We start from the raw sequence: 14,370 nt of genomic DNA on the forward strand, positions 1-14,370 counted from the left end.
TGTTGAGGTATGGGGTAAAAGCCAGCTGCGCCGCTCTAATCATCGCTATTTCTTATTGCAGTAGAAATATAAATAAAGAAATTTGAACTATAAACTCTAACCAATATTTGCCAGTGTAGGGTATTAATGGAAGAAGATATGATCCACCTTTCCTTTTGTGTTTGATGTAAAGCGTTAAGTCTGGATCTGTTGATTTATGAGATAATACTGTAATAGGTAATACAAGTAACAAATTATTAGTCCTGTTTTCTACCATCTGCACATGTAACTACAATCTAGCTGAGCAAAAATCGAATCCCTCTAGTTGAAACAGTCCTAAGGATCATATGATGAACTGTTGGCCAAATCATCTATCAGTATGGCTAATTGTTTTGTATCATAGACTCAGAGTCAAGGATGTAAATGTGGCTATCCCAGGGGAGTATTTAAGTCCCACTGGAAATGTAGTGAACACTCCAACAATACTGTTGTGGCTCCTCACAATCATTTTGCAAGTCACTTCCAGAGCAAAAAACATATGCTAATTGAAGAAGTCGCAGTAAATGCCTTTTGTTTAGTAGGAAAGAAAAGAAACATAGTGGTGCAGAGTATGTAGTTTCTCCTTGAAGGATTTTTTTTCTCCATAAAAAAAAAAGAAACAAAAAGTGCCTTTAAACACATCTGTCATGTGCACAGCATCGGATTGTCTATTTTTCACCAAAAAGTTTGTTCACAATCCATACGATACCTTGAACTGCGGCTTTTCAGAATTTGAAAGGAAGACATCACTGAACAGCCTAGTAAAGAAAAAATGTTAAAGAATAAGCATACATCTTTTTTCAAGAAACAAAAAAACTTTCTTAAAACATATCGTCTTCCCTCCCCATAGCTGTTCTTATGGGGGAGGAGCTACACAGAAACAAATGCATGCTATACAGTGACTTGAATATACTCCTCATTGTATTTCACATATGCTAAACAGGGAGTAAATATATATTAGAACATGATAGTACATATACATCTAAATTGAATTAAGAACTCTAACCTATCATCAATCCTTTACTTTTATACACAGTAAATTAAGTACTGAATAACTGTTCAATTTATGACATGACAGGAAATATTACCCCATAAATATTCTTATTGGATTAACAAGGAGCACAAACATCGACTGTTTTGATACACAATTGTACTGTACATTTTCACTGACAGCCGACACGTTTGTAAACCTGTAGGCGTTAGAACATTTTTAAAGTTCATATGATAAAAAAAAAAAAAGAATCAACAAAAGCAAACATTCATTCAGGTGAAGCAATAATTTCACAGTCAATAATTACTTTGTAGCCCTCGTCCCCAGCATAATCCCCAAGAGGTGGACAGTGAAACTATAAACTAAAAATCAAGAAAGGGAAAAGTCAGAAACAGTTCTGAAAAATCTGAACTAGTTTTATATTCACAACAGAGGGTAAACTAAACAAAAAAAATGTTTTGCCTGTCGATATGGACGAAGCCAATCCATCTTGAAATGACTATGTCCATCTCTATGACAACTACAAAACATGCTCCAATGAAAAGAAGCCATTTGCAACTTAACTCTAACTCCTCTGCAATGGTGGTAATAACAGACATACAAGCATTTTCAAGTTACCTTATTAAACCTTCCTTATATTTCTAATGCTTGGATGGCTATAGTGAGAAGGCCTCGCAGCAGTACATATATAATGATAGGAGCTTATTTAATTTCTTTATTGCAGTTAACCGACCAAGGAAGAGAGGCTAGTACTGCTGGGGTAAGGAAAATGTTAAGATTTGATGACTTAGTTATACACAAAATGTGCTGCAATCCATGTAGATTTTAGCAACTGCAATGGCCACTAGAATGTGAAAGTTATCTGTAGCTGGTGCCTTACATCAAATATATTGCAAAAGGTCAAATGCATTACTTCAGTGTTTCTGCCACTGCTGCAGTATGATTAAGTACATGGGATATTGGTCTCCTGTGACTCACAGACAAGTGTTCTCATCGAACTAACCCTCTATTCTTTAAAAAAAAAATCTCAAATCAGGAACTTTCAAGAGTTACGAAGGTCACTTCAACCATAACCAGTTCTGAAATGCAGGCATAAAACTAAAACAGGTTCTTTATATTGGAATTCAAATGAAGGCAAAGGTGTGCAGGGACCTCTTTAATACCATTTCGCATTATGAGATGCACAGCATGTGTACCAACTCTTCTAAAAATGCCAAGGTCAAATTTGCAGTTGAGCTGATAAGAACCTAGCAATTCAACATATTTACTACAGACTAGTACTCTATGGTTACCTCATCGAGGAATGCTTGCTTCTGGGTGTAAAGTGCAAGAAGTGCGGTAGGGGATTATAGAGATAAATAACCATATGAAAAGGCAGTGCTAGGTTTTACTTCAGTGCTGAGGGCCGTGCCATATTCAGGTGAGTTTAAGCAAATTAGTACAGCCTATTCAGAGACTTTGGGTCCCCAAGAACTGCAACAATAATAAAAGGGTGAACAGAAATTTACGCAACGATGCAACCGGTAAATGCACTTTCAGACCAGGAGGTAATCAATGAGAAATAACATCTATAAAGTGTTTAACAGAAACTGAATTATCTCTTGGGGCAATGAACGGACTGCGCTTAGTTCTTTTTATACATGTCACTGAATCACAAGGTGTAGGAGGGATATTCCCTACCATTGGATAGTTTGGACAGTGGCAAGTTGTATTTCTCAAGAGTAAAATGAAGTCTGCTAAACAGTTTGTAGAAGAGTAAAAATGCCCATCTGTGCAGGTCTGCTCTAGTGCAGACTGTGGCTACAGCTAGTCTGTCGTAAATGACTCTCCAATTCCAAAATAAAGTACTCTGGGTTTAACTCTTTTAAAGGACTTACAGGATACTATGAGGCACTTTAACTAAACTGCAAAATCTACATTTTATTTAGAAAAAGATACTGATTATGTACAAGAAGTGCATGAATGCTCTTGAAATTGGAACTGCTGTAACGCGGCTGCTCTTCCTTTCCCTGTGATAGAAGGAAACTTATAGCTTACATTATGAGCGACACAACAGAGCTTGCAGTAGTAAAGGACCAGAATCTATGATGTGCTGCTGTATCTGATGTGAAGGGTATTAAAGAGTGCTTTTAATCATGAAATCACTTTGTCACGTCAATGACCAGGGAAAGAAAAATGTCATAGTAATTAACTAATAAGAACAAAATCAAAAGGAGTACCCATAAGTAATAGGTGTGAGTGACAGGGCAATGTAAGAGGCTACAAGCAAATTAAATATAGGAGTAACGTTCATAAAATGATAAGAGTTGGGAATCATGGAGAGGCTCACTGTGTTAATTAAATTAAAATTGCATAAAGCATGTGAATGTAACAGCTAATTAAAATAAAAGCAGACAGAGAGACGCGAGTAAAGAGTAAACGCTAAAGGAAAGAGATATTGAGGACTCTCCCCCGTAAAAACAGGAATTTAGTTTAAAAAATGTAAAAATAAATAGCAATTACGAGCTTAAATTCTAAAGTGTGAAACAAATGCCAGAGGTTAATAAAAATGCAGTAATTAAACACTCTGAGATTATTCACCCAAGATAAATCACGCAGACTCCTTTCAACATATTCTGTGGCTCAAAAGAAGCCAGAACAGCAACTTCATACAAGTAATTGCAATGCAATGGGTCTCGCATTTGCTTGAGTTCGAGCCATTAGCGTTGTAATTTCCTAATTGTACTTATCTTGCCACATAAATTGAAAATGAAAAGTAAACCGGTTGACATAAGTGAGCCAATTCAAAGCGCCACAGCCGTCATGAGTGTGAGCACAAAGGAGAGACACAAAAGGAAAAAGAAGTTTGCTTGCAGTCAAACATATAGGCATATGTGCAATTATCCATGTATCAGGGTGAATGGCCAAGGCAGTGACAAAATTACCCCAAGGAGGGACAAACGTAAAGCATTTACCAATGATGATAAAGTATTTTTGAAAGGGAAGCCCATGAAGGAGTGATAGTGATGGGCGTACAGTGGGTGTGGTTAAAAGCCCACAGATAGATTACAACACGTCAGAGCGCTTGCTCACTAGACCTAAAATCGGTTGCTTTATTTAAAAGCAACAACAGACATGGTGGTCTGCTGACCCCAGCAAGCCACCATCCCTGTGATGTCACAAATTGCGACCTACCTCATTAATATTCATGAGTTAGGTCTATTTGTGACCCACTACAAATCACTATTTGGGGAATAGGGCTAAGTAACCCCTTTGTACATTAGAAAAAGTGATTCGCAAAAAAGTCACTATTTGGTAATAGCTATTACTAATCTTCATACATCTAGCCCCAAATCTCCCCCTGCCTAAAAAAAAAAAATCTGACCTTATGCAATGTAAATTAGTACACATGTAAAGCACTCCAATTCCTTTTGGATGGAGTTTGTACTATATAAAACTGCAGGAGAGTCTTCATCTTTGGGTGGGCTATGTATGGATCACAATTTTGCAGCACAGTATTTAAAAAGAAAACTCCATGAGCACCATTGTGACCTGAAGTTGTCAAAAATGGTCTAAATTATAAGTATCCGGATAGCCAAGGGTGGTAAATTGTACTTCAATATAAAAGTCATCTACTTTGCTATGTACTTCTAAAAAAGTAATTGCTACACTGCACAAGTTTTTGTAACTACAAGCAGACAGTCGCCATTGAGTGAACTGCTCTATCACTCACCATTATAACACAAGCTAAATTGTTGCATAATACCTGGCTTATTGCAGTAACAAATACGACTGCGGAAAGAACAAAGTTACTCAACTGCTCTGCAAAGAAACTTTTAAACGGACTTCAGAAACATTTTGTAACATGATTGCACTCCCAGAGTTAAAAAGAAGGGTGGGTAGTTAACATGGTAGCGTTTCTGCTGAATGTGTTTTCTGAATGAACAGGCTGGAAGGCTCTCCACAGTAAATAGGAAGTGCACCTTTACCATTTGACTACTTTTACTTTCTGTGGGCTAGGGAAAAAAATCATATTCCGCTTGTATGTCTACAGGAATAGCAGCAATGGTGAAGCTATAAGTGGCACCAGCGGCACCAGAGAGGCCAACTGAAACCAAATTATTGCTGTATTTTACTATTCAGCCAGCGGTCTAGGGCTCCATTACACTTTTTTCAATAAGGTCCATTGCACCCTTGCTCCCCCTTGAAAGTGGCCCATCGAATAGCTGTGCTCCCCAAGAGTGAACTATAAAACACATGTAACCTGGATTAGGCATATTGAAATCAAAAGGACCAGTAAAGCTGGATGGCTGTGAAGGAGGAAACACACGTCTAATTGGGGACGATGAATAACTAACCATGTCTGGTGTTCAACCCTCACAATCGATCAACTCAGTATACTCTACTGTGGCAAACCCTTCCTCATGAAAACTAATTGCTGCTTCTCGTGGTTGCTGTTAAGATTGGAGCATACCCGGTCTTACTTGGCCACCAATGGCTCCAGTTTGACGCCATTCATAGCTTTACTTAGTTCAATCCCTTGGTCATGTTTTACCGTATCTCATATGCCGTTACTCCAAGCCACCATGCAGAATGTTTAGATGACTGGATTGTGATTTGGTTGTCGGGCCGATTAATAGTGCTCAGTTATGGTCACCCTTAATGCAGAGTATCCTCATCTTGGACTAGTCTGCTTGTGTGGGTGTCTACCGCCTGGACTTCACTGAGCCAACAATGCATTCTGTTCTCCACTATCTGTGACCACGTGAGCTCCGCAGAACACCTTTTTTTCTTTTATTTCCATGACAGACTATGCCATTGAAATAAAAATGAAAAGTAATACAGTTTTACATAAGCGAGCCGATTTAAAGCTTCACGTAATGAGCATGAGCATGAAGGAGCACACAAAAGGATCAGAAGTTCACTCGCAGTCAAACGTATCGGCAGTTATGCAATTATTTATGTAACAGGGTCGATGTCATGCAAAGCGCTTGACTACTGCCTAGTGAGATCGTGCTGAGTAGGAAATAAAAAGTAGTCTAGAAGCCATGCGGAAAACATGGAGCCTCGTATGTTTTCAGTAGTTTACCGGTGCTGTTGAGGAGGGCCAAACACCGTAAAAGGCATTACATATGCATGCCTTTCACAAATGAAATCAAGCGAATTTTAAAAGGCAAGCCCACAAACCAAAGAAACTGATGAAAGTGACATGGGCATGGTTAAAAGCCCACAGAGAGATTACAACAGGAGCCCTCGACCCAAAAAACAAGAAACATCAACATATTTCTTCGCTGCACACTGCAATTGTAAGAGTTTTTTCAGAACTTTTTCAAAAGAAACTCATGGAATGACTTTCTTCACTTGTTGAGCATTACACCAAAACATCTTATTTAAGAATGAAATTCCAAAGACGTACACTGTTCCCTTCGACAATGTGGTTCATGTGGCAGAGTGAAGTGACTGCCAGCTTTGCATGGGATGGTCATTGCCAAAATAAATTCTAGTGCCTTGAAGCTGTCAACTGGTAGCCCATAGCTGGCACATTCTCTGCATGTGATTTGGCTACATGGCAAACCGGAATAAAATGCAGCAATATTCAATATAAAATATTAGGTACACAAGAAGGGAAGGTAGCTATTTTACAACTAGCTAAATAGTTACTTTCCCCCATGACAACCTATACATTAGGTCCCTAATTTACCTATAAAATGAATGTCTCCTGAAACACAGGTCTTTGGGCCGTATTACACGTTTGAGTATCCCATCCGCCAAAGTCATAATCAGGTCCTTTGTCAGGTTCCATTTTTGGAAAGTACCACACAATTGAACTTGTGCTGAGTTACAAAAAAATGTCTGGTCAAACAGCAGGTGTTTCCCCACTTTGTCCTGCAAGGTGAATATGCGTATTTGTATAATTTGGCTGTTATGTAAATTATTCGAGTAAGTGCAAAGCCATAGACCCTAAAAACAGATCATAAAATATTCCAGAACATGGACCCTACATGGTGGTGAGCAGCCCTTTCATTTAATGTTCAGTGATGGAGAGGTATTCCATCAAATCTAGCCCTGTGTTTAAGAGAACAGGGTAGCTAATTTCTAAATATAAACCACAACTGTTCCACGGTGGCAACAGCAGATGCAGAAAACTGAGTGAATCGGGGGACCAGGCGGTTGAGGTAGAGCCTGCCCAGCCGCTGACACCACCCAGGGAAGACAGGGGGGGGCCAGGTTGGGCGTGGGGCACTTGCCAGGGGCGCGCTGTGTTTAGGCCCAGATGGTGCCAAGTTGAGCGCCGCTGGGGAGTGCAGCGGTCAGAGACACTGGGCTGCAGATCGGACCTGTCCATGCCCCTTCACCTGATCATTACCAGGGGACCAGCTCATGCCTGCAGCCCCCTTCGCATTGGCACACAGAGCGGGAAGCAAGCCTTGCTCCTGCTGAGAGAGCCTGGAGGAGGGGGCAAGCCCTGTGCCTCCTGGAGACTTTATAATAGAAGTTGGGGCCTGAAGAGGTGGGCCTCTGTTTCCTGTCTGTGGACCTGTGGAGTGGAGCCTAGTGGAGAGGGCGCTGGCAAGGAAGAGGTGAGCGCCCCCCTCCCACTACAGAGAAATAGACGGGCTCGTGGGGGTTAGCAGTCAACACAGGGGACATCATCTCGAGGGCTCCGGCAACATGACAGTAAAACATCGACAAGGGCGCCTTCTAAATACTCGAGGGTTCTGAGGAGGAAATAATTCACTGACAGACTGGATGGGGTTTCCTGAACAGAGGTGGGGGGACTCTCCGCTTCCTGGCTGGGTGACCTACTGCTACCACAGATCCTATGTCTGCCTGACAATCCAAAGGAGCTGATGGTCACAAGACATCTACCCTGATACTCAGCCCCTGCCATATGTGGTGGACTGTAAACTTGCGGGGGATGGCCACGGGGGAACCTGGGAGTGGGACCTCCCCAGGATGTGACACTCTAGGACTGAGGGATTTCACTCTACCCTTGGCAGGGTCTATTACTGGCAGGCCTGACTGAAGGAGGGAGACGTGGCCTGCCAGGTCCCCACATGGGTAAATATAAACACACGGGAACCCCCCCAGGAGAACACTGTGGACCAGTATGCTAAATAGACTACCCCTGCGCAGCCGCCTGGACAGTTAATGGACACCATGGGAAAGGTGACTCCCATAGCAGGGGAAGCCTCATGGGTAGAACTTGATGGATTCAGCGCTCATCCTGAGAAATAATACTGCTCTCAGTAATTCGAAATAAAATTAACTGGAGCAGGACTTTCAGTATTAATTATTTAAACCGGTTTGTCCATACCCACCTTTATCAATCTTTTGAGTTTTATTTCCAACAGCTATATTACATACAAATCCTCCACCGTTTACAACTTATATAGATATTGACTGCATATTTCTTTCTCAGTCAACATGCATGCTAGTAACACTAAAGTTAAGTTAAAACTGCTGCTGAAACGAAGTTTCGGTTCCATTAAAATATTCTTAACATTACACTTTAATTTTTTACCCCCAGGAACTTGTTTCCCATTTAAGCACCGTAAAACATTTATACCACCCTAAATGTTGTAAACCATGTTATCTATTTGCTGCATGTAGATAATTGTGGTGTTTATATTGCATATGGCCCATATTATGATTTGACAATGTCAAGCAACCCTCAAAAGGCAGCTTTGAAACTGTGAAAAATATATGAACTATTAAGACATTGGGGGCATGGCTTGGCAGCATGGCCAGTCTGAGCACAAAATCCTGAATAATCCTGCCTGACACTTAAAAGAAATGGCCGATTAGGCACTGTCCTATTTGACAGAAACCTGGAGCAGCGAGAATCTGGAGTGAGACCGCTGTTGGCCGTCCCGGAGTGTGTAGAATCACATCCGTGAAGACTGGGCCTAGAAACGGGGCCCGCAAACTGCTGGATGAAGGCCTCACGCACATCGTTGCTGGAGTCCGAGATCGCAACCAGACGTTGTGCCAGGAGGGCGGGAGGCTCAGTATCGAGCTAGCTTGGTCTGGCTTTCCTGGTGGCCACCCGGTGTCAGGAGGGGATGAGAGTGGACCCAGTAGAAGCGTGGCGGCCGTCCTACCTCGGCCCAAAACCCTAGAGATCGCGGCATGGGCTGCGAGGCCGCATAGTTGATATGGGCATCGATGTGAACGTTGAGTGGGGCCCAGGGGGAACACACTGAGTTGCGCAGACCACAGACACCAAGGCGGCTTCCCTTCCCCGGTTTGCTGCCATCGGTCAAGGGTGGCGACAGCTAGCACGTATAAGTGGAGCAGTCGGTGCTTGCCGAGAGGAGCGGAAAGCCGCCGGCAGTTCCAGCTGTGCAGACAGAAAGAATGCCCATGCCCCCAACAGATGGCCTTCAGCAATATTGAGATGACCCTGGGTGTGGCCCCTGAAGCCCCCATCGACTCTCCGTGCACCGGGCGGAATGCCTAAAAAACAATAAAAGCAACAAATTTGCTACATAATCCATTTAAGTCCCCCTTCAAGGCCACTGCTGGCAGCTGCACTGGATCACCTGATGTTCAGACTGTAAAAGATTGCTTACCCTCTGCTCTGGCTGGCAGAGCACAGAGGTCAGGTGCAGCTCTTGAGCCCTCCCGAGAGACCCAACGGGTGTGGCTGGAGTGAAAAGGTGCACAACACTTGGGCTCAACTCAAAGTACCAAACATAAGCCCTAGGAATTTATTACAGGGGCACTAAAGACACTTGAAGAACTCATTCTGCCATATGCCAGCCCTGACCTGAACTGCTTGAAGTTGTTGCCCCAGCTGATGTGGACTAGACAAGGGGCGAACCAATCACACACAAATGCGGCAGCAGGGGAAGAGTGGGCGAAGACAGCACTGAGGGGGTTTTGTCTCCATCTGTACAGCGCTGCTAATCCCCGCTGGGCTTGGTCGCTGGTGCCCCAATTTAGGTCCACGACACGACAAACAGGCCTCAACCCGAAGCAGAACTGGGGTTCTCCCCCCACATTCCTCCCGGGGGATCCCTAGCACATACTGAACACCTATGCCCCAACACTTATGACCCTTACTTCTTTCACATTATGCAGGACTTAATAACACACAATGTCAGCTCGCCTCTCATATGGCTAGGTGACTTCAGCTGCATTCTGGATGCTAAGCTGGAGAGAATGTCCCCAAGAGCAGGTACCAAACTGTTAATGACCGTGGCACTTCATGGGTTGATGCAAAACATGGGTATGGAGGATATATGGCAGCTAAGACAACATACACAAAGGGTTCATACATACATACATGGCACCACACTCAATACGTATAGTAGACTGGACAGAATACTGTTGGCGGGATTCCCATGTATGGACAACACTGTGGTCACACACCTGGCACGCTTCCTATCAGATCATTCCCCAGCTAGTTATGCAATTAAGTGGGGCCATCGTAAACAGATTACAAGATCCTGGACGATGCCAGTCTACATCCTAAAGGAAAACAACTGGGGAGGCAAGCCCTGTCACAGGCATTGATAGATTATTGGCACACAATTGGGGGTTCCACAAGCAATAGAGTGACTGAGTGAGAGACCTTCAAGGCGGTGCTAAGGGGGGACATGCATAAGTCTTGCCTGTGGGTATCTCGGCAGCTCAAGGCAGATCTTCAGAAGGAAGGATCAGTGCTGGCCACTCTATAAACCGGGTAACAGATGCACCCAGACACAGGTTGTCAGGAGCAAGAGGTGCGTAGACGCATAGCTGACATTTGGGACCGCCTAAACAAATACGTGCTCAAACAATATAGACAAAGACTACACAGAAAAGGAGAGAAGAATGGTAGGCTACTTGCATGGACCCTGCACAGGGAACATCCGCAAACACACATTTGAGCTCTACAGACAACTCCAGGGTCACCACCAGGGCGTAGATAGTAGATACCTTTAAGCAGCACCTATAGATAGTGTACTCTGTGGATACAGACATTACTCCATCTTGATACCTACAGTTTCTAAAGGATCTAGATATCCCACAACTTGATCCACTAGTAACCGAGGCCTTGATGCTCCAACAGAGTTACAAGAACTGAGATCCACCGTAGGTATGCTGCCCAGGGCCAAAGCGCCAGGAGGGAGATGGGGGTGTTTTTGGGGGGGGGGGGGGGGGGGGGGGGGAGGGGGGGGGGGCTTCCCATTTGATGTTCCCAGCTGCAATATCGCACGGACTGCTCAAAGACTTACAGTAGGTGCATGAAAAGGGGACAACACCACTTTTTATGAGGGAGGGAGAAATATGCATGTTCCTTAAGCCAGACGGCAGTAAGGTGGACCCCGATGCTTAGCAGCCCACCAAAATGATTAATGCAGATATGAAGATCCTTTGCAAATTGCCTAGCAATCAGCTGGCGCCCCATACATCTCAGTTGGTACATGAGGACAAGTATGGGCTCATTCCTACCCGAAACACCAGTATGAACCTTAGATGCTTAGTCCGCATCCTCCATGAGGTGGAACACCACGACGAAGAGCTGGCTCTGGTCTCTATAGGCCTAGAAAAAGCCTTCGACACAGTGGACCAGGGCTACCTGCTTGAATTGCTGAAAGCCATGGGGTTTGACCTCCTACATCCACGGCTGGATACTGCTGCTATATACAGGACCAAGGGCTAGAGTCCGAGTGGTGCACAGTAGATCAGAAGCATGGACGCTAGAACGAGGGACACGGCAGAGTAGCCCCCTATTGCCGTTCCTGTTCACACTAGTGCTTGAGCCCCTGGAGATTTGGCCGTGCTGCCAACTACAGGACTGGGGATTCAACTGGGGGATACGCGTCACATAATATTGCTATACGTGTACTGTGATGCCTGGACAGAGTCAGAGATATATTTGGCCTCTGGCTTCACTGGCAGAAATCACTGGCGTTCCCCCTGGCATCCATGGCTGGAACACCTGAAGCACATCTCCCGAGCATGGGACTATGCTGGGAGGTAACACACTTTAGATATCTGGGGATCAGGGTGGCGCACAGCAAAATGCAACAGCTAGCTCTTAATATGCATCAGGTACTGGACGGACTGAGGAAGTCAGTGGACTTTTGGAATACACTGCCCCTTTCTTCGATGGGCAGAATGGTCGATGCTGGAATGGTGTTCCTTCATGGCATATCCCCAACAAAACTGGAAGGATGCCCCCGCTGCAATGCTAGTGGGGTGGACTTTTTGCACCGGTCCTGGAAATGCTGCACGGTGTAGGCTTTCTGGACACAGGTAATGAATGACAAAGAGGGTAACCAACCTCACCATGGAATGCACACCTCTGTACTGTCTATTGGGTTAAGAGGCCAAAGGACCGGAAGATGGCCTAGAAATTCCTGCAACTGGCGCTGGTATTGGCCAGACGTAGAGTCACCATCACCTGGGTGGGCCAGCGAGCACCTGAACCCGAATACAGGCATAGAGACATACAGGAGTGGGCATTAGCTGAAGAGGTACACATGAAGATGAGTAGACGGGATGAGAAAGTGGAAAAGGACCTCCAGCCCTGGCGGACGTATGTGAAACATTGATGGATATAACTGCAGGCACAGATATTGATGACAGTGACACCATAGACAGAAATGGGGGTGCTGAGACACAACTGGGGGGAGATGAGACCTAGGTACACCCCAAGGTTTGGCGAGATGAAATGCTCTGCAGAGTGCCAACGTAAAGACACAAAAGTGTTGAATGGTCAAGACAATGCCATCTTACGTACAACTACCCTTGACTACTACACTGTACTACACCAACTGCTTTTTTGTTATGTATTGAAGTATTTTCTCTGAAAAAGAATGGAAAAATAAAGGTTTTAACAAAAACATACTAAGCAATGTGATATTATATTGAAATCATGTTCTAGGATTCAACCGCATCATATAACTGATATACATTTTCTTTGCATTTTCGGTAATTATTTGTTACATTAGCCATTATTTAATTTTGAACTCATACCTCTAAATAAGATAGCTTAAACAATTACATGACTGTTGATTTATATGTCCCCACTTTTAAATAAGTCACTTTATGTCCCTGTTTATTGTGATACTTTTCAAGTGTTGTGAGAATCAGTGCTCCTCTAGAGCAAAGGTCCTGGTCAGAATGTATACCGTATGTAATTACATTTTTTCATAGGAAGAATATAATAGGTTGACAAGAACCCCAACAGCCATTTTGTCCACTTTCAAACTCCACATAATAATAGAAAGGCAAGGATTCAACACTAAGGATTCAACACAGTTAAAAATGTTACTGGCTAATGGCAATGCTGCAAAACTCGATGGACTTTATGCAGATAATTTAGTTTTAATTTACTGTACTCCATCTGGCCTGTAAAGACAAATAAATACCCTCAATGCTAACTAAAGCTATACCATAATATATAATATGAACAAAACAAAAGCCATGCAGTTCAGAAGAAATAAAAACAACTAGTTTTGCAAGCTTGCAAATGAAACCTGGCTTAAGTAAACTGCTATAGATAATTAGGAGGTTTACTTGGCGACATCAGAATGTAATATTTAAATATGCAGCTGCAGCACCCCTGTTTTGAAATACATACAAAGAATTCCGAAGTAATGTGCTTAAAAACTTCTTGCTTTGTCATCAGTAGCAGGGATGGAAACCTGAAAGCTGGAGCTAGGTTGCAGAGTTTAAAAGCTCACGCAGGGGTGCAGGGAATGGAATGTATTTAATTAATAGTAATTCATTGTCTACAGAAACACGGTGCCTGAGGTATTTTTTAATTCTAAAAAAACACAGGAAATACAGAACGTGTTTTATAAATACTGTATTAATATCTCCTATGGAGAGATTATTAATGGCAACCAACACTACTACTCGAAAGTTAAGTAAGGGAGAAATCATCTATCAACAGTAATTCTCTACTGACAACGCCTACTTTTTGTTCAAAGAGATATTTTGCTACCTTCCTAAATAGAAGATGCAACATGGTATTTTAAACTATTTACTAATAGTTCCTTGCGGATCAGAAAGGCAACTACCTATGCCAATTAGGTTAGGTAATTAATAAGGCAATTTTGATTAAATATAGCTTGTGTTTGAAAAATAAGAGGTTTTGAAGTGGTTGTAAGAAAAAAATTGCGATTAACTTTACATTGTTACTTTGGTCATCTTATCTGAAGGAGTGAAAACAGTAACACGTGCCTGTATTTGAAGTGGCAGCTTCAGGGATGAAGTCTTCAGATTGGTTTATTAAATGAAGACTAAACGTTGCATTTACAATTTTGACTTTTTCCTAAGCTTGTTGTAAGAAAATGCAGTGAATTCTCACGTTTGTTGCATTTTATGTATTACTTCAGGTCCAGCATAGCAGCAAGCAAGCGCTGCTTTTCCGACGTATT

At 43.0% G+C, this 14,370-nt stretch overlaps 1 protein-coding gene across 4 annotated transcripts in view; it reads right to left on the bottom strand.

Annotated features, from left to right (window-relative positions):
• The window catches only part of PXK (PX domain containing serine/threonine kinase like), a 317,799-nt gene that overhangs the window by 84,484 nt on the left and 218,945 nt on the right, over positions 1–14,370 (bottom strand). For all 4 annotated transcript variants that reach the window (XM_069206554.1, XM_069206556.1, XM_069206555.1 and 1 more), the window contains exon 13: positions 728–776. In XM_069206554.1, coding sequence (XP_069062655.1) covers positions 728–776 — 49 coding nt within the window. The remainder of the gene's footprint in view (positions 1–727; positions 777–14,370) is intronic.

This window comes from Pleurodeles waltl, chromosome 9 (assembly GCF_031143425.1).
Source record: "Pleurodeles waltl isolate 20211129_DDA chromosome 9, aPleWal1.hap1.20221129, whole genome shotgun sequence".
Lineage (NCBI taxonomy): Eukaryota > Metazoa > Chordata > Amphibia > Caudata > Salamandridae > Pleurodeles > Pleurodeles waltl.